The sequence below is a fragment of the Sycon ciliatum genome, chromosome 10 (genome assembly GCF_964019385.1).
Source record: "Sycon ciliatum chromosome 10, ocSycCili1.1, whole genome shotgun sequence".
Classification (NCBI taxonomy): domain Eukaryota; kingdom Metazoa; phylum Porifera; class Calcarea; order Leucosolenida; family Sycettidae; genus Sycon; species Sycon ciliatum.
The window spans coordinates 4,759,780-4,786,002 of record NC_088652.1 but is presented as its reverse complement, the minus strand read 5'-3'; the positions used below and the strand labels follow the sequence as shown (position 1 = coordinate 4,786,002).

Here is a 26,223-nt window from a genome sequence, read left to right as displayed (position 1 = left end):
TTGTGGTAGTCTTCTAGGACAGGTCGTCGCCTTATCCGAGTGGTCGCCTTGACAGGTTTTACTGTATTCATTTTAGCTTCTGTTTCATTCCTAGTCACAGTAGTGTAGTGACGAAATCAACAGCATCACAATAATAATGACGTCACGGCCTTGTGAGAGAGGAAAGAGGATGTAGCCCCAGGCCTGAGGAATTAGCAAGGTCTGCCCTGATTGAAACACTGTGAACAGCTTTCAGCATAACTACTTGCTTCATTGTCTCGTGTACCAAGATCAGTTGTTTTCAGTCAGACACTGTGACTGTACTGCTCATGTTAAGTCAATGTTCCAGTCCAAGTCTAGTGATGAACTCAGCAAGTGTTACACACGCATTCTTGTTATAGTTTGGTGTCCAGTATGGATTGGATCGAGCATGCCTCGGCGTACCTGAGTCGAGCCAGTTCATAATTATGTTCACTCCGCGGAATACCCATCGACGGAGGCATTCTACCCTTCACCGTCCGACAGCTGGATATGTTCGGAAGGTTATCCTGCTGGCGAATGCGGATGTGCCTTTCGACTCGGGCACGTCCGCGTTACACCGCCGCGAAAGGAAAGAACGTTGGCAAGCAATATCACTGTAGTCACCAGGACAGCCTCGCCAACTAGTGAACAGCCACAGAAGCAGGGTTAGCGGCCGCACAGCGTGACTTATCCGCCCAGGTATATCCTAATGGATCCCGGTTTCATTTCCGCAGACAACAAACCCGACCCACACCTGACAGCAAACGCTGAACGGACATTGAGGAGAGCCAGGTGGGAACACTATCCGCTCGCTACTACGTCCGAAGGCGAGATTGTGATGAGCAAAGCAGGCCTGTTGGGTTCCACAGCAGAGAGCTGTCCTGCAAACTGAGCGTGAAGCATAAGCTGAGCTCACAGTTCCTTGGACTCCAGTCAAAAGAAGATGCCAGACTCCGCGCATACGTTGTTGGACAATATGAGTGCAGAACAGAACGAAAGTTATCACCTCATGAATCATATCCACTGGCACCGGATGCAGAGAGGCATCAAACGAGGGAAGGCGAGCCCAGCACAATCGAGGAACACTGGCAGCCTCAGTACTTCACCTTCCTAAATCCGGTTACCGCGAAATTTTGTAGCATGCTGGAACAATCTAAGAATACATCTTCTGGAAGATTTCGAGCAGCGCATACAGGTTTAGAAGAAAGTAGTGATGATACCAAAAGAAAGGTCCTACTTCTCCGACCAACTAACTACCAAGATGTGTTTGCTGATTTCTGCGTAAAGTTATCCGGAAGGATACGGGGAAAGAAGCATATTCTGCGAACAGCTGCCGTTTCCAGAAGTCCACTGTGCCCCTTTCTTGGGAACCCTTGCTCCGTGTTACGTGTGGCATCCTACTCGTTATTCCGAAACGTGAGAAAAATCAGGCTTTCTTGGTAAGGGGCGCAAACAACACTTTAACAGGGCATTCACGACTTCTGCAGATAACATGCTCTGCTAACGTGCGGAAGCCTGCGTCAGGCATGCCTCATCCAGTAGGCGATTCATCAACACACACCTCCCCGCAGTCATGCTCTAAAAGTGATGCAAAGGCTTTTCTCCTTCTCACAAAGCAAAGGTTGGCCGGTGATCCGGTTCTTTTCGAGTGGATTCTCACCACGCTATTGGAAATTGCAGATCTGGATAGCAAGGATGGCTATTTTCAACGCCTTCTCCGTGTCGTCGGCTTTCTCGGTCCATACAAAGACCTTGTAGAAGAATTCCATCGATTTTTGCCACCAGACTGTACAGTCACGGCGTACTAGTTGTTGGTACTTACCCAGTCATATCACAAGTTAGTCCACAGTGTTGTTGTGTCCTGGTCACAATTTTTGTCTACATGCATGCAGATTGTTAGGTAGTGTCTTGTTTCACGTTTAGATCGTGGATAACATGCTCCGGAGTTGCCACACTTGGAAATATGGATAGGTATGGAGACACCCAGAGACAGGGAAAAGTACAAAAGTATTTTTCGAGTACCACTCCCTGCGAACCTTCTCTAGTCTGGTTGTGTGTTCTCTGCACAATTGTAAGCCGGTGGCAACGCAGATGTGCGGTCTTTACTTTATGTCTTGTTTGTACTACTCCCTACCCAGGGACTTCAGCTAATGTCCCACCTAACACGCAAACACGTAATTTAACACTGACCTGGCACACTGTTCCGTACTGACGTTAAGGTTCGTCACCCAATGATCATAAGTTTGTCCTGCAGGCGGTTAGTGCTACACCTGGTTGTCTATAATTATATAGTAAAACCTGTCAAGGCGACCACTCGGATAAGACGACCCCCTGTCCTAAAGGACCACTGAAACCAGGACCAAGGGATGCTATTTCCAGTCAAATGACCCTGGATAAGGAGACCACCTGGTACCAAGGACCGAATTTTGAGGGTCCCTTGAGCGGTCGTCTTACACAGGTTTCACTGTATTCATGTGTGTGTGTGTGTGTGTGTGTGTGCGTGTGTATGTGTACATGTATTTGTGTGTATGTGTGTATATGTGTATGTGTGTGTGTGTGTGTGTGTGTGTGTGTGTGTGTGTGTGTGTGTGTGTGTGTTGATCTTGTGTGCAGCGTATCACATGGCTCGGGCACGACTGTATTCACCATGTACATGGCAGTCTCTAGCAGCGCCTTGTCGCGATGCCATATTCTTGAGGTTGCAAGTATGCAAATTCACAGTGCCAGTAGCCTGTTGCATGTACTTAAAAAAAGTACATGTATCCTACATCATTGCAGTGCACGGAAAAGAGAATGCCCATTATCGTAACTACTGTTTCTCTGAAATGAGTCCGAAGGCAGGCGAGAAATGAGCATATGCATTTGTCCGACGTCTAGTCGGTGACTTGAACTATTGTTCCCATGCCGTGGGGCCAAGGTCGCGGAAAGTTCGCGAAAATAGGAAGTTGCGAAAGTTTCGAATTCTTCCTAAACAACGAACAGTTTCGAAAAAGTGGCGAGCCTCTTTGGGAACAGGCTAGCCTAGTGACGAAGTCAGCAAGTGTTGCCATATTGTTTTTGTCTTAGTTTGGTGTTCAATAATTGATTGGATCGAGTATGCAGCGGTGTACCTGACTGGAGCTAGTTCATACGTTCATTCCGCGGATTACCCTTCCACCGAGGCGTTCTACCCTGGGCCTTGTCCTTTGGACAGTGGAATATGTACATGTACATGTACTGGGGGCTATCTAATTTCTGCATGCACGTGTCTAGCTAGGTATTCAATTTTGAGAGTTGCACGGCGAAAAGAAGGAATAGATTTTGCCAAAGAGTATAAGAGCAGTATCTTTTTTTTGCCCCGCCCCCACTTCCATCCAATATGCCACCGCCCCCGCTGTGCAGCATCTGATGGTTCTGTGGTATTCAGTAAAAATCAAAGACAGCAGACCCACCAACAAGCGCACGGCCGCAGATGCTGAGTTCGCAGCGTAGTAGCGCTACTCGTTCGCGTCGCCAGCTATTCGGGGGTGACACGGATTCCACGAGGCCATAACCCCAAGCAAGTACTGAATCCGAACCCGGAAGGCCCTGTATGTTGACCCAATCAGAGGAGACGGCCTCGCAGACCTCCCAGATCCCTGACTCTGTGAGACTACGCGCAGGTCCTCAAACAACGAGCAGGCAACACCACACACATGCACACAGCACACAACTCCCAAGCAATCAAGTAACAAGCAATGGACGGTTCAGCAAGACTAGCGAAGAAGAAAATCGAGACTAGGGAAGTCGGCTTGGACAGCGAGCATCATTACTTCACCTACTTATATCCTGTCTCTGTGATAATACGTACAAGCAAGCAACAAAAATGTTAGGTAACATTAGGGGGCACAACAGGTTTTATCACAATTTTGAATGCATACTTAGTCATTGCTTTTTGCTTGGCTTGCCTTCGCTTCAGTCACCATATTCCACTGATGATAGTGACCTGAAAATCGATTCTGGAAAACATTTCACTTCGGTGATGCATAGTGATGACGGCAGAGTTAGTTCTATTTATTGCTTTATTAGATTATAAATGTATTCACAGTAACTAGACCACCATAGGAGCTGGATGAGCGAACGTTTATACAAATGCATTTACAGTATAATACCGCAGCCGGCTGGGGTATTTTATAGACAGATCTCCAAATCTCCCCCCCCCCCCTCTCCCCACTTTAGGCCCACATTGTCTTGACTATGGCATTCCTGGTACATGTACACTATTTTTAGCTGTGGTGGAAGATATCCTCACTCCAGTCGTTCACTTACCGACCAGACGGCACAAGTCGTACTTTCCGCACTTGCCGGCTCGGTAGCTTCTGGGCGGCTCACTGTTTGGCCACGCCACCTGCACCCAGCCGTATTGGCAGAAGACGCCCAGGCCCTGCGTGATGATGCCGACAGAGTTCCCGTCCTGGTCTTCCCACATCCAGTCCCTTCCGCGCACGACTTTCGTGCCGGTCTGGAACAGCTCCTGCAGACCATCGATGTTGAAACGTCGATAGTCGACACAGGCTGAACCAAGAATTGTGCACGAAGTACAGAAACCCCATCAGTGACACAGGAAACCATCGATTTAATTTTCTCGAATATCAATGCCGTACCCATGTAATGTTATGTATGATGAGAAAAAAAACATTTTAAGTATCGCACATTGTTGCCTAAAAGAGGCAACTGGAGTTTAGATAAGGGAAGACGAATACCTCTAATGTGAACAGTACCTAGAAAGGTACTGCTCATATTGTAGCGCTTTGCAGCGCGATGCGAATGAAAGTCGTGAGTCCGCCGACTACCAGTCACTGGGCAAGTAGAGCTAGCTCTAGCGTTGGGAGCAGCTGATTTCTTCTATTATCACCGACGAAGTCGCAACATACTCTCATCCTCGTGTTACCTTGCTGCATATTGTTTCTATTGGTTGACACTGCATACTAACATGACATCAGCTCACCCTCCTGATCGCGACAGTACACAACTGAAAAGAAGTAGGATAGTTTCGTCCAACAGGCTCTGCGAAAGCGAAAAGTGCTAAGGTGGCGTTTCTAGCAGTTTCAGGAAATACGAGAGTACAGAGGTAAATTTGATATCAACCGATGGTTTGCCTTCTTAGAAGGGACATCCATTCGGAGTACTATTCCGAGTGGAATTATGTTCGAAATGTTCTTGGCTTGGTACTGAATAGACTAGATTAGTATTATGACTTAATTGAGAGCCGCCCCATACTTGAATGTGTAGAATTCTACACACTCGACTGTGAGACTTCAACAGGCCGTAACTCGGTCAAAACTAGCTCAGAAGAAAGCACAAGTAAGAAATAGCATTTTGACTCCTGTTGAATATTGTTATATCCTTATCGTCACCAATGATTTTGCTACTGCTTGATAGCGGTAATGATGGTACTTTTTTATATATTTTTTATATATACTATGTGCACATCCCTACAAAGTAATAGGGGTAATAAAAGAGACAAAGACAACAAAGGAGTAGTAGGTGCTACAAGAGCTGTGCTGGTCAGGCGCAGTGCACTCCTCCGACCCTTTCGGTCTCGGAATCGACATGGACTGTGCGGGCCAAGGGGGCATACTATGAATGATAGACTTATGGGAGCATCTGAGAATGCAACAGAAATGAGAAAGAGAAGATCAGAACTGGAGGGCAGTTACGAGGGATACTCGTTTTATTGCTTGCGTTCTTGGTTGCATGCAAGTAAAAATAGAGATGCTCAAAAGTCAATATGACTCAACATACATGATGGTAACACAATACCTTGGGAATGCGTAACTCCATGCACCATCTGAAAATTCAACATCACATTCGCGATTACTAAAAGAACCAGAACGAATGTCTTCGGCATTTTTGGTCTCATTCTACCGCGCACAACAATGCAGCCCAGCTCTCAGGGCAACTTCTAGCCCTTGAATGGTGGCTACTGCAAGTTCTTTGCACTAGTGAAAGTTGATTCGATATTGTGATTCGAATTACACGCCATGAATATCTTGGTTCAATACAGTTCCTTTCTCTATTGCTTTCGTGAAGAACCCGCAGACGAACATCTTTCTCGTTCCAAGTTATTGCTTTGTGCTCTACGTTCCACGACTATTGGCCTTGGGAAAGGACCAAAGCTGGACGCCATGGCAAGCAGCTATTTGTGGGGTTCAAATTCCAATGTGTTTAGTAGGAGACTTCCGACCCTGGGTTAGCTGTCTGCAGCATGCCCGGTTTCCGGGGTGCTTATTTAGAGTATCCCCCGGACGTGTTACCTGAGCACTGCGCACATAACGTACGTGGCTGTTTGCATGTTTTCCGGATGCTATGATCCCAACTCCAGAATTAAAATTTTGATCTCGGCAAAGCAGCACGAATGTGGGTCTCAAATTCGCATTCACCGCCTTCTGTAGCTTCCATATCCTAGAAAATATTATAGAACTTCTAAAGGTGAGCCAAATTAGTGATGTTGTCTTCCAGAAGGTGTTGCTGGTTTCATGTTTCTGGATGCTATGATCCCAGGTCCATGAAAAGGAATTACATGTCGCGAAGGCTGCACGAGGGTCTCGAATAAGCATTCGTCGTGTCCCTTGACTTCCATATCTTGGAAACATAGTAGAGCAACCAAAACGTGTATGTAAGTTTTACATTTTGTATTTCTTGATTTGAATTCGCAACACGGGCGATGAGCCCAATATTATTACATGGAAGCGATTGTGAGAATGGAATGAAAGAAGAGGGGTTATGGGGGGGGGGAGAGGAGGAGGAGAAAGGTCAATGCTGTATACATCACAAATTGTGCATCAAAGAGTAACATCGAGGACAATTTATGACTCAAACCAAACAAACCTAATGCGTTCTTCTTCAAGAATGTGGCGATATTCCCCTAAAACAATGAGATCATTTTTTTCGATGAGATATTATCTCATCCACTACTGCAAGTGTGTTTCAAAGCTAAGATATTCCCGTGGCATTCCAAGCCAGCAGTCGGCATGACAATTTTCAGCAATCGCTCTTACTATCTTCACTATGTCCGTTCATAGCGTCCACCATAGCTAGTAAACTTGTCTTCCTCAATATTCGCCTATCTTCTTCGGTAGCATACATACCACCCCGCAGTAAAAAGCAACCCTCGGCTTACAGTTTAATTTAATTTATTTATTTGTTGACTATGTTCACATTCCCAGCTCGAAAATAATTATTCCTTCTAGTTTTGACAAAATTTCTTTCTATCATGAAGCAGCGAACAGACGTTCTACGAAGAGCAAAGTGCTTGATTTCCTTGCGGCGGCGCCGGCAGAACTTTCCTATTCTGGCCAACTGGCCTCCCAGCCTGGAGCGTCCAGTTTGCTGACTTGCCGGCCGATGAAGCGCCACGGATTCGCTCTGACCAAGTGTGAGGTGTCATTATGTGCAGATTGTCAAGTTTCATTTTCTTTTTACTTAAAACATTGGTGGTTTTATTGCACTTGTATCTTGATGTTATTTCTAACACCTTTCTATTTACTTCGAAGTACAGTACTTAACTTCAGTTTCTTTGGTTGTATCCTTAGTTCCGTTTTTTCCCACTGATGATAGGAACAAGAAAATCGATTCTGGGTTTTCAATAATATTTTTGTTATAAAATACACAGTAATACATGTCAAACAAGTAACGTAGTTGCGTGATGTCTGCGGCCTTCATCCTATTCATAGCTATAATGTTTATAAGAAAGAAAAAGGACCAAAGAGCTAATAGTTACGCTACAATGTCCACTAACACCACCAGTTACTAAACAATCTCATGCGATAAAATTGCACGACACTGACCGGCGATACTGACGTTCTACAACTAACTGGCTAACAGCTCTAGCATATCTTGGATGCGCACTCCTACAGACTTTCAGCTCGTTCTTATCTTGGTTGAGCTCACTTTCCCTTCCTTAAGGTATTTCTATAACTAAGAACCTTCCAAGTTGGAAGGCTGTAGGAGTGCGTATCCAAAATGTGCTAGAGCTGTTAGCCAGTTAGTTGTAGAACGTCAGTATCGCCGGTCAGTGTCGTGCAATGTTATTGCATGAGCTAATTGTTTAGTAACTGGTGGTGTTAATGGACAGTGTAGCGTAACTTTGAGCTCTTTCGTCCTTTTTCGTTCTTATAAATTAATCCTTGGCTCTCCATCCGAGTCCATTCTTAAACTATTAAATTTGTTTGTTTTTGTTTTTGTTTTTCTTTAGTTGTTGCGTCAGGCCAGTGATATCATGTTCTGTGATTGCTCGTATAAGAGGCTTAGAAAGAAACATTAAGAAGCTGAAGGAAGCCTCAATACTTCTTTTGATTCAGATAATTATCAATCCAATAGGGTTTGAAAGTGATGACGTCAAAAACGGTCTAGGAGTAGTAAGTTGACATCAGATTTCTATTTTGGATCCACTAAGGTGTGACTTTGCTATTGCCTCAGTATGTGGTTGCACTCAAGTCGTATGCAGGTGTGACTTTTACTTCGCCACCAGGTGTCACCCCGCCCCTATTGGCCAAATCAGTCAGTTTCACTGGCTACATCACCTTGCTGTGAGTAAGACCGCTTGAAATGTTCTTGGATCCATACAAAAACTGGATCCAGGTGGATCCAGTTTTTGAATTTTTCAAATTGTTGCTATGCCATTGCTATGCTGTGACATAGCACTTTCAAGTCCTATTAGAAATTCAACGGCCCGCTTCCTCTCCTACCCTGTGTTAGTACTGCCTTTTAAACATTAGTGTCAAGTTTTCCATCTCCTGTCATCCTCTCGTTTTCTGTTGTGCCTGCCGTGGTCAAATGTGTTATCGATATTTTGACTTCCGCAAAGTACTGAATAGTTCTGTCTTACTGGCATACGCCCTTTCAGGATTGGCCTCTAAAGCAAGAAGTGTTCTCTTATTGCTTTGGTGACTCACTATCATGAACTGCTTCTGTCGCAACAAATATTTTGCCAAACAACACTTCAACAGCGTGAGCTAGTATAGACCATGGAGGGTAGTGGGATCTTCGCGTGATCTTGCGCCTGTGGGAGAGAAATATGCTAGTGCCTCTTCAGTGCAAATAATTATAGTCAGTGCCCCCTGATAAGGAACGAAATATCCAATATAATTATAGTACTTGCTTTTTCAAAGTGTCACGTGAAGTCTTGAGGAAAAACGCCACCTCCCACATCAGGAGCGACACACAAAAGTCAAGCCATTTGTGTGATATTGGCCACATGGTATGGAGGCACTCCTTATTCATACAGTGTGTTTGCAAAATCGTGGAAGAGAGTACTAGTATCTCGAATAACAAGGTCTCAGGAATTAGAATTTCTAGTATTACATGCCCTCAATCTCCACATATCTAGCAGACTCGACGTTCGGAAGTCACAATAGCCCAGAAGTTAAAATTTTTAATAATAATGTATGAAAATATAATGGCGAAGCAGAATTCACTGATTCAGTGCTGCTAGAAAAAAACAAGGACAATCAAGGCTTGTTTGCTGCCACTTCAAGTTTCATACTCTCGCAATCATCAGGCAACATCTAAAGTGCTGCTATAAATTAAAGAATAACTTAGACAATGGGTGAGCGACGTTAGTACCTGTACATGAGAATGTGCGGTGTGTGCATCAATTTTACTTCTGTTCCGAAACCCTGTATGAGGCACAGGTACAGGTTTCATGCTTCCTGCTGAAGAATGAGTGCGCTTTGAGCAGATTGCGTGCGAGAACCAACTTCTAATAATTATTAACTCTCCGACTGTTTTAAGGGAAACTGGGAATTGCGAAATGATCAAGGTAAGAAATCTATACTGGATAGCCTATGGATCCTTACAAAAGCAAAATAGTTTTTAAATTAACTTGCATAATCAGTTGATGAAATTCCTCGCAATGACGCCATAGTACTAAGCATCAACAGGCCCTCTATGCTGTGGGGAATGCACTTTTTTGTGTGATAGGGAATGACCACGTGATTAAGAGAGATACCTAATGACAGCTACATTATTAAGACCTTAATGTGGTTCAAATTAACTGGACTGCTCTTTGCTTGATGCCTTCAGGTCGCCGTCCAGATCTGGTTGTGCTCTGGAAATTGAGAGTAGCCCGGTTCCCTGGCCATTCTGCCTTACTCTGGAAAGATCTACTGCCCTGGAATGTTGGTCATGGAGTATCGAGGCATAGAATGCTTCTTCATCCGCCTCCGAGTATATGTTGCCATTCGCCGTATCCTGAAAAGATTGATCAGTAAGAAAGCGATGGACATCACGCAACTGCATTGTAAAGAAAAGGGGGTTTGTCAACTGACAACCGCTCTATTCAGTTGCTATTCACACATCCAGCGCATGCGCTGAATGTGAATAGCAATTGCAAAGATTGATTATAAGAAAATGATCCATTTGTCATTGAGTGATATCTGCAAAAGGGCAGGTTGAACAATGAGATTTTACTTATACACTATTATGATGTAGCTGTAAAATTCTTGTCATGAATCCGTGTACACGAGTCTAATCAAATTGCACGCAAATGTACCCCAATAGGGAATGGAAAGAACCTACAGTTAGGCATTGGCGGATAATGCTCGAAAAGGTGGCAGATTCTGCTAGAAAAGCAGTGAAATTGGCAGAACCATACAAACCTTATGGCGGGCAATTCCTTGAATTCTGCTCCATTTCTTTATCCACATACCAAACATGTATGAAACTTACCAGAAAATGTACCGAATTCTGCCAATTTTTCCGCCGGCATTATCCGCAAAGGCCTACCTACAGTACCCAACTTTTTGAACAATACGCTATCAAAATGCGAACAATGCATAGCGTTGAAGGCATCTTGCTAACTCGAGATTCTAAGAATATTAGACAAATCCTATAGATTCCACTCACGTTATCCTCCAAATCCAAGTATGTTATGTTTGTCAACCCGCCCACACTGGTGCGTGATTGCTGCCAGAAATAACAACACATATATGGCAAAGAACATTTATACCATAGATTCACGGACACAATGGCTTGGTCATGTCAGAAGAGCCTGAAGTGTGCAGAATCATACTTGAAACTTGGGCCAATATTGGATGCAAACTGGAAAAGTAACACATCAATAATTATGAGGTATGAGGAACCGTTCACCAATGTGCCTAGATAATGTATGATTAGCAAATACGACAAAAAGGCACCAGACTGAGAGATCACTGAGACATTTAACGACCTGAAACCTAGCCACAATACACATCTCCGATGTATGAACTAATACCCTTTCAACTTGGAAGATACAAAGTTAAGGAAAAACAGTAATATTGTAGTTTAGAGCATTTGCTTCCTCAATCCATTGGCTGTAGATACTTAGAGCAAAATCAATCATTGTAGCAGAGAAGTGGAAAACACAATTCAAGTTTCTTTCTTACATTATAGCATCTACTCTCCGTGTCGTCAGAGTACAGCGGGTTGAGAACTCCCCGGATGTCAAAACCTTCGTCCAAATCAACTTGCTTGGCCTGCAACCATTCCTCCTTTTAAGTACAAGAAGACAAAACGTAAGTCTCTTTTAAAAAATCGCAACATATAATGTCCATAATTATGTAATTGATGACATGCTAAAAATGTGACATAATTTACAGTGCAGGCATAGTGGAACAGGTTTGGTCGGTCATCTGATCAGGCCATAAGCCATACCCAATACCCCCCCCCCCCCCCAGCGTGTATCCAGTGTTGAGTAGTTGATATCACGCATGCGACCCTGCCAACCTACCTTGTCAAACCTCAAGCTTTCAGGTATCGAGTCCTCATCGGACAACTGCAATAACAAGATATAGAATACCAAACAAAGATGATGTGGTGGCGGTGGTGGTGAAAATTGTAAAAATCAACAGAAGTGCAGGAACAAATTTCTTGATTGCTGGGCAAAAGTATTTCCCATGTAGCTGGTAACCCTTTATCGGACAGCAAAGTGTTATGCTTACCATGCCTTTCACGTAAGCAACATTTGGGCATCTCACTACACATGCTCAAGCCATTGAGGTGGCCCATCAGAGACAAAAGTAGTAGCAGATAGCCCAACACACAATGCTCAGGTTGACACTCAGTTTCTTAATTATTTCTTCGACCCTCTTTGAAGTTGTACATCGTGCTTGTCAGGCAACGGACCAAATAAAAAAAATTATTTAAAAAAAACCTTCAAAATGTACTCACTGCCATATTGTTGAAATACTGCTGGCTGACCTCTTCGCTGTCATCATCTGTCTGGTTAACAAAGACTGGATTTTCCATGACTGTGCATGCATCTGCAAGCAGACAACGGTACATATAAGTTAAAAAGCAAATTCAGTTCAGAGTGAATAGCAACTAAAATAGAGCGGTTGTCAGTTGACGAACCTTCTTTTAAATTCAGAACAACAAGGGCAATTTAAGGCTTCTTTGCTGCTACTTCAAGTTTTGTGCTCTCGCAAGCACCAGGCAACATCAATATGGGGTGCCGACCATGACGGTATGTATGCCAGGAGAGGGTGGGTCTTTAAGTGCTGTATGAAACGCTGTGTGAGAATGTGGGCAAATTCAACATACAACGTCATGTCCAACCCCTGTGACACAGTGCTGGGTGAAGTCCGACCAAAAGTGCAAAATTATTCTGCACCGCAGACTTGCAGATAGCCCTTGAGGCCTTGCAACTGAAAAATGTCCTACACATGCAGGCATACACATGCAGTGCTTTACACAGATCTGTTCTTGTCAGGGTGGTATTTCATCTAGCGCTCCGGTCCATGCAGTTGCGGAAAACATGTCAAATGATTGAATTCAATCTTCTCACCACATGTAGTAGCCTCCAATTTATCTATCTATTTATTTCACCTTCCCGTGGCCACAGAATAAAGGCCAATATGGAGGGAGGGGGCGATAACCAGGAATGGCAGTAAGTTAAAACAATGCAATAATTATGAATTGGACTCACTTTGATGAATTCTTTCCTCCAAGAAAGCCTTTTTCTTGCGTCGCCTCATCAAAAGAAACAGAACCACGATAATGGCGAGCAGGGCAAGGAACGCTAAGGCAACACCTGCAGCAGCTGCACCGCCCACTGATGAAGATGATGTGATGGCGCGCGTGGACTGCAATGCTGCAGGTGGTGTTTGTACTTGAGCTGATGGCACGGCTGGCCGTGCGGAAGTCGGAGGAGAAGCAGTTTCTGGTGCTGGTGATGAATACGGATTGATGGCATAAACACACACACACACACACACACACACACACACACACACACACACACACACACACACACACACACACACACACACGCACACACACACACACACACATGCACACACACACACACACATACACACATGCGCCCGCGCCAAGCGTAAAACCCAGAGACAACGACACACATACTTCGAAGTAAACACACAACATACAAAAATACACATAAACACGTCATGTACAAATTCATAACTAAACATAAAGAGTTATATTTGAGCGTATAAGCACTACTGGTTGTATGTCATGCATTTTCCCCTCATACACCATCAATTTGATCATCACAGTATAAGCCGCACTGACTGTTATTGGGTGAATTACTGGTGTTTAGATATGTGGCTTTTACTCCGGAAAATACGGTACTGCAATCTACTCAAACCATTCTTTTGCTTTTACGTACATCAAACACCCAGCAGGCTAGAAACTCCGCATCACTTCGAGCACTATGTTACGTATTGCAATGTACTCACGGTCTGGGTTGAGCAGGGTAATTGGCACCGTATACTCTGCTACAATGACACCAGGTGCTGCTTGACGCTTTCCCCTGGCCATTGTTGTGTTCATTGCCGGCACGGTTGCATCATAACTCACGACAAACTCCACCTCAATGGGACTGTAGGCGATTGACACAGATATCGGGAATTGTAGACTCAGCGTGACTGGTGTCCACTCGGCACAATCTGCACCATTTAGAAGACAGTTTGTTCTCCTGTGGCGATGTCTGAGAATGACAGATCTTGTTGAAAGGAAGGTTAGTGACAGATCACTGAGGGTTGATGTAGATATCAAGAACTGCCCATTTCCGGTGTAGGAGAATGTCAGGGCAGGACTTCTGAGGACAGCTTGCGTCCAGTTTCCTAATTCAAAGGAGCAGAGTTGATCACATCAAATAAAAAAATCACATGAGTAAGATGAACTACGCTAGGAAGAAGAGCCAAAACAACAGCATCAAATACGTGACCCATACGCAAAGAAAGTAATGGAGGAAAGGTGCAAGTGTGAGTAAACCCAAGACACTTGCACCTTTTCCCCATTACTTTCTGTGTGTATGGGTCACGCAAATAATGGTTTAAGCTGACATTACATTTAACCCATCAGGGGTCATGGTACGGATTAATCCGTGCGCCACACATATCTAATAAATCTTACGCCACCGGATCTGCCTGGTCCCGCCACCACTTCTCGCACATGTTCGGGAATATAGTGGACTTTCGTATAAAAAATATAAAAAAATCTCTCTGCTCACCAATGATTGTCTCGAACTGGATGAAGCTGAGGTGCTGATTGGGGAAGATTCCTGTCACGGATTCATTGCATTGGGTCTCTGTGACAAACGATAGCGGGTGTCCTTGATCTTTTTCGACGATCAGTGTGTCTGGTCGAACATCAGAGTAGACATTGACCGGCAGCCAGGGCATGCCAAGGCCTTGAAATCTCCGCACAATGATTCTATAGGTACAGTTTGAGTTGTAGACTGGGGCATCTGGAAAGGGCAATGTAGCGGCACCTGCATAGACAGACCATTGGAAGACAAGAAGGAGAAAATAATTCATTTAGGAACAGCAAATACCAATACATGGCTCTCAAATCGCAGACGTTTGCACTGGTAAATGAGGCTCCAAGGATTTTATTTTCATTTTTTACAATGATCACAGCTCACAGGCAAAGACAAAAAATTGCATAGTGGGAGCATAGTGATGGTGAGGCTTTTTGCCCTCAGCCGACCTGAGGTCTCGACGTCATGGGGACATAAAGCGCACCAAAAAAGAAAGAAGAAAAATGAAAGAAGTGACAGGTACATGATACGAAATGTTAGGAAGACAATCATTTGAAGGAGGGTAAGGATAAGATAGACATTACTAGGAGGAGAAGGAGAGAAAAGAAGAACAGACGTTATTGGGAATAGTATGTGGAGCAGAATTTGGAAGTCATGGGGTGAGGCAGATATGATGCTGATACTCAGAGATGGTCATGTGCCCACTATCAGTCGTTGGTCTTAAAATAGCAGTTGGCTGAAACTTTGAAGTGTTGCAAGTTCTTGGTGCAGAATGGACCAGAGGAGACTCCCAGGGGCAGCTGATTCCAGACAAGGACAACTGCGTGAGGGTAGGCTCGACACAGGTTGTTTCGGGAACGGACTGGAAGTTCATTTGCCAGTTGGTGTGCGGGAGCATTACATCTCTGGACTGTACTATGGGTGGAGTGGGCTGTTTGGTGTTAGGGCTGCTGGGGTGGCAACATCCTCTGTAGAAGGGGATGTGCATCCGGACAATGCATCTTGTACAGGAGGCAAAGTGCTGCAACCATCCGACGAAGAGCAAGACTCGGCAGGCAACACATTGGGGCGATGGCGCAGATGGCCCGGGCTAGCACGCCGTCGAGTCTTGCAAGATGGGAGGGGGTATATTAAGAGGATTTGCAGGAAATTCTAGCACGTTCGCCTACATTTTTTGGCTCATGCATACGACTGTCATGTACTCCGAGTTGAAAAAACTTACAGAAGTGCTAACCTCTCTAGGACGCTGTTTACAGCGGTACAAGTCACGCAGCATGCACACATGCGCATCCACTAGTTTCCGAGAATGGGGAGAGGGTGATCTCTTCATCCTTACCGTCTTGACACATCTCTCCATGAAAGCCGTATCGACAGGAGCAGACAAATCTATTGATGCTGTCCTGGCAAGTACCGTCATTCTCACATGGGTTGCTTGTGCACTCATCAATGTCTGTAGGAAACAAGCAAGCCCCACGGAGAGGTTGATGGCAGCAACGCACATCAGGATGCCCAGTAACAAGGACAGTAGAGTTTAGCTTAGAATATTGGTGAGACTAGTATGGCTACATATATGCAACACATAATGTATGCATACACACACACACACACACATGTGCATACACATACACACACACACGTGCGCGCGCACACACACACACACACACACACACACAAATGCAGGCACAGGACTGTTCTTTTGCAGCCATGTATGACCCACATCGGGAGCCAGAAATCAAAAGTGAAGTCAATCAAGATAAACACCCTCTCTCCCCCCCCCCATGGCTTTCATGCAATACCTTCATCGCAAAGTCTTCCAGTGTATCCAGGTCCACAAACACAGATGAAGCCGTTAAGTTGATCCACACAAGACACAGTGTCATTGCTACACGGTGAACTGTTGCATTCATCAATCTCTGCAGGGATAATCAATCACCCATACAAGGACCATGGCGATATGCTCAAAGTCAAATTCAAATTCCAAGCTCCATGGAAACAGCAATGCGCCGCACCACAAACATTCACACATGCACGAATAAACAGTACTGCTGAAGAACACGACGAATGATTATCCTCAGAGTCACGCCATGCTCACTAGCTGGAACGTTTACAAACAAAGTGTCCTGTCTTAGGCCACCAACCGTATCAATGACCCATAGAACAACCAGGTAAACCTGTCGAGAGAATCACTCTCACAGGGCGATCACCTGTCCCGGAGAATCACTGCAACTAGGACCAAGAGATGCTATTTCCAGTCTAATGAGCGTGTATAAGGCAACCACCTGTACACAATGACCACATTTGTAAGACCGGCTTCACTAGTGTGAGTATGGAGGACAAAAGAGAGAAGAATGATACATGATTAGGGGTGAAACAATTATACCGAATATTCGAATACTCGTTTGGATTTTTGGAATATAATCGTACTCGGAATAAATCAGAGTACTCGCTCATGCATGGTACATACATTTACCACAGAAGTCTGCAGTTTCAGAGCAGCAGTCAGCAGATATTGATGTGCAGACTGTGTGGTGAACATTTGTACACGAGTAGAGAGAGCCCAAATGACCCACCAACCAATACACTCGAGAAAAGAACTGCCAATCGGTTCAATCAGGGTTGTATCATGTGATTTTTGAGGCGGTTGGTGTGCAATTTTTAGGATATCAAGAATACTCGAATACTCGAATATTCGATCGGAGAAAATCAGAGTACTCGAACTCGGGATCTCAGTGCCAACTTTCTCCCCTATACATGATACATGGTTGGTGGAAACATGTGGCACCGCAATGCTACAAAGAAAAGTAGAAAAGAGCAGCTCTGTACACAATTATTTCAAGCATTTGGCGACCTCTGTACATGACTACTTTACCTGTATGGCACTGCTCTCCTGTGTAACCTTGGCGACAGGAGCAGATATAGCCGGTGATGAAATCTTCACATGTGCCTCCATTTCGACAGGGATGACTTTCACACTCATCAATATCTGTAAAGCACATATGAAAAAATTACAGAGGAAATTTATAAACTATGAAAAGATAAGAATAGGTTGGTGCGATTTCGGCGATACTTGGGGAATTGTGTGAAGGGAACTCCCATATAGGGATCAACACACAATTATCCAAAAATATAGTTGCTGCTTGGATGATGACTACATCATAGCTTAGTGGTAGAGCATCGCTGGTCATAAGCGAAGGTTCCTGGTTTCAGTCCTGGTGGTCACAGTCAGTATATTCTTCAGACGTATCCCGTTTACACCCTTTCCTCAAACTGATAATAATTATTACCAGATAAATGATTCATAAGTTGAGGGAATGGAAAAGGGAAAGTCTGAAGAAAAATTGACTATCACCACCAGGAATCGAACCAGGGACCTTTGCTTCAGGCCAGCTCTGCTCTGCTATGGTGTAGCTTTCATCCCAGCAGAAGACCAATTTGCACGATTTCTGAATACCGATTGTGCTAGGCCCTATGACAGAAGCTGGTGATGCAGTCACAGTGAATCTATGGGTTAAAGGGGCACTCCGGCTTCATTTTCGACGCCGAGTTTTCGATGCCAAGACGAAGGTAGGTGAAAGAGAAGACCCCTCGAACAAGAACGAGTCTCCAGAAGCGATCGAGTCGAGCAGGAAGACGACTTTTGAATTTCGCCGAGCGAGCGCTGATGACGTAATGAGGGATTAGCTTGCCAGTGGAAATGCATCTGCGCACATACATTTCACATACTTTTTGGCCAATTTTCAATCGAAGAGGAGGTTGTTTTCTATGTTCTCTCAACGTCGTGAGCGATCCCGTCTTCTATACCCTTCCAGGTACCCTGAAGGTCCTCCAGAGGAGGATTTATCTCCAGCGAAGCGTTGTTGATCCGCTAAATTCGTCTCGAGACATATTCACCCAGTGCAGTGCTGATAAATGTAGAATGTTGAATCTGTGATAATTGTTGACGATGGAGAGAAAGGCTGATAGCCGCTGTCGCAGGGAGAGTTAAGCTGCTGGAAGTAACAACAGGGAGCCCGTTTGTATCACCTGAACAACCATACTTCAAAGCAGCTTGACCAAATCGGAGGGTGCCTCGTTGCTTATCGTGAATATTACACCGACATGAATTACTACAAGTACACTGGTGAGTTTTTATCTTGTTTTGTTCGTATGCTAGTACCCTGGCCTGGAGTTCTTGTTAGCAAATTCCTATTCTCTGGCGTTTTCTAAACATTCCGTGTAGTACTGAATACGTGATCAAGTATTCCGATTTGGGTAGATGTGGAATTTGGACATGTATTTTATAAAAAAAATTCTATTTTCCCAATAGAGCGTTTGTAGTGAAATGGTTGCCTAAATACAACGAAATTGATTCTGCAGTTCTACAACTTGTACTGAAATCCAGTCAAAGTAAAAATGATTCTTCATGACAGTTTGGGTCAATGAAATCTGATCCAGGCATAACGAATAGTGACGCCTGTCACCCCGAGAACGAATGCCCATTTGGTGAGGGATACCTAAGTACTCGAAAGTGGTGCGTGTTTCAATGTGGCATGGAAGTTTTAAAATAATACTTATTATGATCTCTGGTCAATGCAACATACGATAGCCATCATGAATTGCAGGCCTCGAACGCAACTCAGACCAGAATTGGCAGTTCCCTAAGTTTATAATTCCATGGCCCCAGCTGTGGTTATAGAAGTTTGTTTGCACATTATTCTTATAGTCGATAGGTTTATACTGATGGCCACAAACAACGGCAGTTCAAACTTCACTGACGTGTTCATGAGCTGAGAGATTTCTCTCCACTATTTCTGTTGTGCATACAGGTCTGTCCAATATGCATTGACCGTATTGGGTATGGTATCTGCTCTGAGAAGGGAATCGCTGGAGCCACAGTCCAATTATACAGGCTTTCAAGAAACAGAGAGGATCCATCTTTCCAAGCTGATACCTGATGTGTACCGACAGAATTCTCACGAGATACCTTACGGACTACGTGTGGTGTGTACTTTATAGTACTCCTTCGACTACTATCTAGAATCAAGTCGACTGAAACAAGTTCAAACAACTCTGGCTTCAAACGAGCCGTCGATTAGACAAACAAAACATTCTCTCATATACTGGAGCACTCTGACAACTCACGACCTATTCCTAACGATTTCCACCGCTTATAAATATGTAGAGTGCTGATTGGAATGTGCTCACAATCTCAACAATTCAGTGCTATAATTATTTGAACAATGTGTTAGAAATCATTCCACTTTTCCTTCTATAAATGTTGTATCCACATATAATCCACAGTGCTCCAAAGTTTCAGAGTTCTCAGGGTATCAAACAAAATTATTTCAAATACAGTGAAATTGTTCGTGGACAGTATAGCGTAACTAATTTACTTGTAGTTCCCTGGTCCTTTTCTTTGCTATAAATTAATCCTTTGCTCTCTAGCCGCCTGCGAGTCCAACAGTGAAATTGTTAGTTCATATTTATAATGTGGGAGGGGGTTGAACATATTTTTTATATAAGGGACCTGCAACTGTAATACCACAGTACAGTAGCCGGCAAATATGTAGAAAACAGAAATGCATGTTCCCATCATTGTACATGGACGGGTGCAGCAGGCCGAAGCTATCAGCCAGAACAGGATTTACAATCACTAAGAGATACTTGAGCTATTCCAGTATTCTCCGTGAGCTGTCCCATTCCACAATGGTTCATGCCACCATTATTTCTGGTAGTATCCATGTGCATAGTTCCAAGACCATCTCGGATTCTTCAGCAATTTGTGCCACGGCAAAAGACAATGCTTGACTCGGTCACTGGGGCTGTCAAACTTCCCATCACAAATGAACTTCAATTTCTCATCTGTTTCAAGTATATGTACTGCCATGACTTGACCATGCTTCATCCACAGCTGGGCGAAGATTGTGGCGTTGAATTCCATAGCGCACCTTCTTGCTGACATGCACGAGTATGTTGAGAGAAGTGAACATATTTTTACTACAAAACAACAGCCACTGAAGAGGATAGCAATAGCCTTGGGTGAATTTCCTGCAGGTACACGTTGTTGGTAGGTCTACTGGTCGGTCTCCATATCGTCAAGTTCAGAAATCACCTGTACTACACATCTTGTAGAAGGGATCCTGATCGAATAATTTTCTGGTCATAAAATTCACTAAACTGAGGGCGAGACAAATAGTCAGTACTCCCCGATTCCGTCAAGCTGCTTTGAAGTCTGGATGCACATGTGATGCTAACAAGCTCCCCGTTGTTACTTCCAGCAGCTTCACTTTCCCTGCGACAGCGGCTATCAACCTCTCTCTCCATCGTCGACAATTATCACAGATTCAACATTCTACATTTATCAGCACTGCACTGGGTGAATATGTCTCGAGACGAATTTAGCGGATCAACAACGCTTCGCTGGAGATAAATTCTCCTCTGGAGGACCTTCAGGGTACCTGGAAGGGTATAGAAGACGGGATCGCTCACGACGTTGAGAGAACATAGAAAACAACCTCCTCTTCGATTGAAAATTGGCCAAAAAGTATGTGAAATGTAACTTATGTGCGCAGATGCATTTCCACTGGCAAGCTAATCCCTCATTACGTCATCAGCACTCGCTCGGCGAAATTCAAAAGTCGTCTTCCTGCTCGACTCGATCGCTTCTGGAGACTCGTTCTTGTTCGAGGGGTCTTCTCTTTCACCTACCTTCGTCTTGGCATCGAAAACTCGGCGTCGAAAATGAAGCCGGAGTGCCCCTTTAAAGTACTTCTGTTTCCAGTACATGCATGCAAGCGTTGGCTCAAGTCATGTGTAAATGTACCCGTAGGCATGTCCAAGCACTCGCTAATGATCTCACCTTGCTGGCATTCAGGACCGGTGTAACCCGCAATGCATGTACACGTGTAAGCGTTGAGCTCATCATTACATGCACCACCATTCTCACACGGGTTCGATACACATTCATTGATATCTATCACAAAGCAAACAGGAAATGGTATTCAAAGGACCGCAACATGGTCAAGATAATGTTGAAATGTCCAAACCGTTGACGAAAATCGGTTCAGAATCGTACTTCCTAAATGGGGGGGGGGGGGGGGCAGGGGGTGTTGGTGTTGGTGTCGGTCTCTGGTCTGGCAAGGAAACACCAAGAAGATTGAATCTTACCTGTTTGACAAACCTGCCCAGTATAGCCTGCTGCACAATTACACATATAGCTATTGAGACCATCAGTGCATGTAGCAGCGTACTGACATGGCTGACTTGCGCATTCGTCTATCTCTGCATGCCGGAAACAGCAAAAGAAACAAAATGATTTTATAGATCCCGAACAGTTCAGCTTCGATGGGCAGACTGTGGTCGGATTCCAAGAGCACTAAAACCATCCAATGGAAACTGAGTATGAACGTGACAATTCCATACATCCGGACATACCCCTACGCACATCATAATATTATAAGAGTGATAACTGAGAATAGGTTGGTTGCAATGCAGCAGAGAAAAAAAAGGAGAGCACAGCAGAAAGCACAACATGCAATGTAGTGGAGAACACGCAGGAGAATACGGCAGAGAACACAGCAGACAATGGGTGCTTTCGATTACACGCATTTCGGTCAATTCTAGAATTAGTTATTGTTGATGCACAGTTCGAATACACAAAAAGTGACAAATTCCGTCGTTAGAATTGATTTTATCCAATTCCGTCGAATCTGTCAATTCTGAAGAGAGGGCGGAATTTCTTTAATTCTGGCGCCAGAATTGCACAGTCGGTGTGTTACCCGTCTGGTCATGACTCAAGCGCGCGAAGAGCCTCCCTGGCCGGTGTGTGCGCGATGCTGGGTCCACGTGCGCGCGAGGGTGTAGAGGTCTACGTGATCTCTTTTTACGATTCATCAAGTTTGTTTGTGACATGACATGAATAAAATACGTTGATCCAGTCGTTTGTTTACAAGGCCGGAATCCGCTCATTCTGGTCATTCCAGAATTTAAAAAACCAGTTCCAGAATTGTGTAAATGTGTAATCGAAAGCGCCCATTGCAGCAGTACCTTGCTGGCAGTGTGCTCCTGTGTAGCCAGGTGAGCAATGACAGGAGTAACTATTGACTTGATCCACACAGCTGCCGTTGTTATAACACACCACTCCCACACAGTCATCAATATCTAGCAGAAGTAATATTGGACAAACAAGTAAGATTGGACAAACAAGTAAGATTGGGCAAACAATTTAGATTGGACAAACAAGTAAGATTGGACGAACAAGTAAGATTGGACGAACAAGTAAGATAGGACAAACAAGTAAGATTGAACGAACAATTGAGATTGGATGAACAAGTAAGATTGGACAAACAAGTAAGATTGGACAAACAAGTAAGATTGGACAAACAAGTAAGATTGGACAAACAAGTAAGATTGGACAAACAAGTAAGATTGGACAAACAAGTAAGATTGGATGAACAAGTACAATTGGACAAACAAGTAAGATTCGACAAACAAGTAAGATTGGACAAACAAGTAACATTGGACAAACAAGTAACATTGGACGAACAAGCAATCAGTTATAAAATTGGTTATGCCGTGAGACAGCAGTGCTTTCTTCCAGGTTTCACCAATGGAATGGTCCACGTGTTCCTCATGCTCTTGATGGCAATCGTGAGTCAGTCAAGTGTCAAGTATTTCGATAGGAAGCGTGAGCCCTACACGTCAGTGTAACCATTTTCGTCTACCATTACAAATGAAGCTAGTACTTCTAACCTGCATTACACTTTCAAAAGAGTTATTTGAACCACATAATAATTATGAAGTTGATTGATCCAACTAGGAACACACGCTTCTTGCCGAACTTGACACTTCACTGACTCACGACTGCCATCCGGAGCACACGAGGAGCACGTCGCACCTTCCACTCGGCAAACCTGCAAGAAAGCAGCACAATCTTCCTCAGCCTACTCAAGCTCAACTGATGAGGGGTGAATTCCCCGAAACACCGTGTATTGAGCAGGGAGTGGTGCTTTCTTGCAGGTTTGCCGAGTGGAAGGTGCGACGTGCTCCTCGTGTGCTCCGGATCGTAGTCGTGAGTCAGTCAAGTGTCAAGTTCGGCAAGAAGCGTGTGTTCCTAGTTGGATCAATCAACTTCATGACTATTACCGCCGAAGTCGCAACTTTTAAGTTCACATAATAATTATTTTAACCAAATATTTGAAGCACATATTATGTTGTATTCGATTGTAGGGCCTGCCTACTTCCTCACCATCCTTGAACTGAAATCGAACTGAAATCGAAATGAAATCGAACTGAAATCGAACTGAAATCGAACTGAAATCAAAACTGAAATCGAACTGAAATCGAAATGAAATCAAAACTGAAATCGAACTTGTTTATAACAATTATGTTCTAAACACCCAATTACACATACTTTGAAGTAGAAACTCCAAGCCGTCTTCAAGGGGTATGCCACATTGCCTGGCCATACACATAATTATGACTGGGTCAAACATTTCCTCCCACGTGTACATCAACCATGAAGTGGATATAGACGTGGCTTACTATGATGTTCTCCTTCAAATTGTCAACAACTACAGGATTTGTACTCACCTCTTTGACACACCTTCCCCGTGAAGCCGGCACGGCAGGCACAGCTGAAGTCATTGGTGAGATCCTGACATGTTCCGCCATTCTGACACAAGTCGCTTTCACAGTCAATAATGTCTGAGCAAGCAGGAAGAGCGAAAATACAGGAAATTGCCACCATCACATTTAGCAGAATACACCGTCACATTCCGTGGCATTGACTCACTTTATCGGATTTCACTGACCAGCACAGTACATAGAAGTAATGCAAACACAGAGGGTTGAGTTCACAGTCTTACCTTGTGAGCAGAGTGGACCAGTCACACCCGCATCACAGATGCACGTGAAATTATTCACCCTATCTATGCACATGCCATTGCTGCCACATGGTGCAGATGCGCAGTTGTCGATATCTGGAAGGGGTGCACACCACAAACACAAGGTCCATCACCTATTAATCATGATCATTCTAAGCTCACACAACCAGGATGTGAGGCTTTAAGAGCAATCGTTGGATATCCACTCCCATCTTGCTCTGCCATTACTGATGTTATCAATTTACACAAGTCCAACATGTTCTCAGTAATCGCACTGTGGTGCATGTCAGACCTGGCTTATCCGGTCCGCTCTTATCCAGATCCATCGCCATCCGAAAGGAATTCGTTGGTTACCGATTTACAGGATATGCAATGCATAATGGGCCGCGATCAGCTAAAACATGTCTTTGGGGTTTCGTAAAAAAGTTGGGAAATGACGAAATGAAAAAAAATGTTTTTTTGGAGCGCGTTCACTCTGCACTTCATTCAAAATGATTCATGATGTGGCGATCATCTTCTCAAATTTTGTTCAAACACTTGTTTGGCGTTCTACTTCAAGTAGCTGGCGATCAAAGACAAGACAATGTCCGCATCTAGTGATACTAGAGCAGCTCGCAGGGCCAGACGATCGCTGTGCATGGCCCAGGTTTATTCAGGTGTCTGCAAGTCCGTGGTGGCGGGTCTGCAGAGCGACGCTGACAATTTGTTGGGATCTCATTTATGTTGATGTCGACAGCGAAGCTGAATCGTCCCCGTTGTCTCCAGTAGCGAAGAGGCACAAGTTGTGGGCTAGTACATAATCATTTAGGCGGCGAACCGGCTGCGTTACGACGTTACTTGCGTTCAGCTCTCATGAGGCGTCTGACGCAGTCTCGGAAACGCAGGCGACGATCGAAAGTGTCACTGCCAGAATCGAAAGAGTATGCAAGTGCAACGCCGCCCAGCGCATCTTGTTGCTTTCCAGGAAGAACTTGGGCCATGCCTTTAAACTGACATGCTGAAGTCGGTGTCAACATCTTTAGTTCCGTTGTATTGTGCTCCGCCACAAAAGCCACTATTGTACTAATAGTTTGTCTCTTTGTGTCAGACTGTGCGAAAACTGTCATTTTCTATTTCAAAGTACATATTTTGAAAGCGGTGTTTGGGGCACTTGTAGACTACTTTTCTGCCCTGTATCACCTTCAAGAGGTCAAGTAAGGTCCCAAGAACTGTTTTCTGGAGGAAAACAAAATTTGAAAATTTTCACCCTAAGACATGTTTTAGCTGGTTGTGGCCCATATACAGTATGTGCGTTTGATTATCCGGTTCCCTCGCCAATCCGGATATGTTTGTGGGAAATGGATGTGTGCGGTTATGAGAGATCTGACTGTACCTTGTTCACACATGTCTCCTGTGTAGCCAGCTATGCAGGTACATGAGAAACTGTCGACGTGATCCACACATATTCCAGAATGCCGACATGGGTTACTTGAACATTCATTGATATCTTTTAACAATACAACACCACAATGAACAGGGAATGGGTTTGCTCCGAATCAAAAGGAATTTTTTGGGCCAAAACACTGTCTATTCAACAATGCTGTTTTTTTCCCGCGGGGACAGTCGATATCTCTCTTTAGACCTTTCCCCTTTCAAAGTCCCTCAAACTATGACATTTTGGAAGCATTGCCTCCCCTTGCATACTACTGTGGGCCACAGACGGCAACTAAAATCAACTAAGAACTAGAACACTGTACAAACACCTTACACCTTAATTTGATTTTCTTCCTTATGCTGGTAATTTGGTACTACATTCCTCTCCCATCTCAACCCGCCCTCACCTCTTCCTGGTGCGCGCATCCAGTGCTGACTCCCAGA

General features: G+C 44.3%; 2 protein-coding genes across 5 annotated transcripts in view; both read right to left on the bottom strand.

The window, feature by feature from the left end:
* The window catches only part of LOC135825623 (neurogenic locus notch homolog protein 2-like), a 29,570-nt gene extending 23,458 nt beyond the window's left edge, over positions 1-6,112 (bottom strand). For all 4 annotated transcript variants that reach the window (XM_065338233.1, XM_065338231.1, XM_065338230.1 and 1 more), the window contains exons 1-2: positions 5,782-6,112; positions 4,288-4,533 (exon numbers count right to left, since the gene is read on the bottom strand). In XM_065338233.1, the coding sequence (XP_065194305.1) occupies positions 4,288-4,533; positions 5,782-5,881 (346 nt within the window). In that variant the 5' untranslated portion in view covers positions 5,882-6,112. The remainder of the gene's footprint in view (positions 1-4,287; positions 4,534-5,781) is intronic.
* A 3,099-nt stretch (positions 6,113-9,211) lies between these two features.
* LOC135825622 (fibrillin-2-like) overlaps positions 9,212-26,223 on the bottom strand; it is a 110,167-nt gene continuing 93,155 nt past the window's right edge. Inside the window, exons 85-101 of the mRNA XM_065338228.1 lie at positions 25,739-25,852; positions 24,349-24,462; positions 24,074-24,187; positions 22,529-22,642; positions 21,650-21,763; positions 21,342-21,455; positions 17,373-17,486; positions 16,300-16,416; positions 15,840-15,953; positions 14,474-14,734; positions 13,698-14,084; positions 12,926-13,165; positions 12,169-12,260; positions 11,729-11,773; positions 11,385-11,489; positions 10,867-10,926; positions 9,212-10,212 (exon numbers count right to left, since the gene is read on the bottom strand). Coding sequence (XP_065194300.1) covers positions 10,012-10,212; positions 10,867-10,926; positions 11,385-11,489; positions 11,729-11,773; positions 12,169-12,260; positions 12,926-13,165; positions 13,698-14,084; positions 14,474-14,734; positions 15,840-15,953; positions 16,300-16,416; positions 17,373-17,486; positions 21,342-21,455; positions 21,650-21,763; positions 22,529-22,642; positions 24,074-24,187; positions 24,349-24,462; positions 25,739-25,852 — 2,420 coding nt within the window. The 3' untranslated portion in view covers positions 9,212-10,011. The remainder of the gene's footprint in view (positions 10,213-10,866; positions 10,927-11,384; positions 11,490-11,728; positions 11,774-12,168; positions 12,261-12,925; positions 13,166-13,697; positions 14,085-14,473; positions 14,735-15,839; positions 15,954-16,299; positions 16,417-17,372; positions 17,487-21,341; positions 21,456-21,649; positions 21,764-22,528; positions 22,643-24,073; positions 24,188-24,348; positions 24,463-25,738; positions 25,853-26,223) is intronic.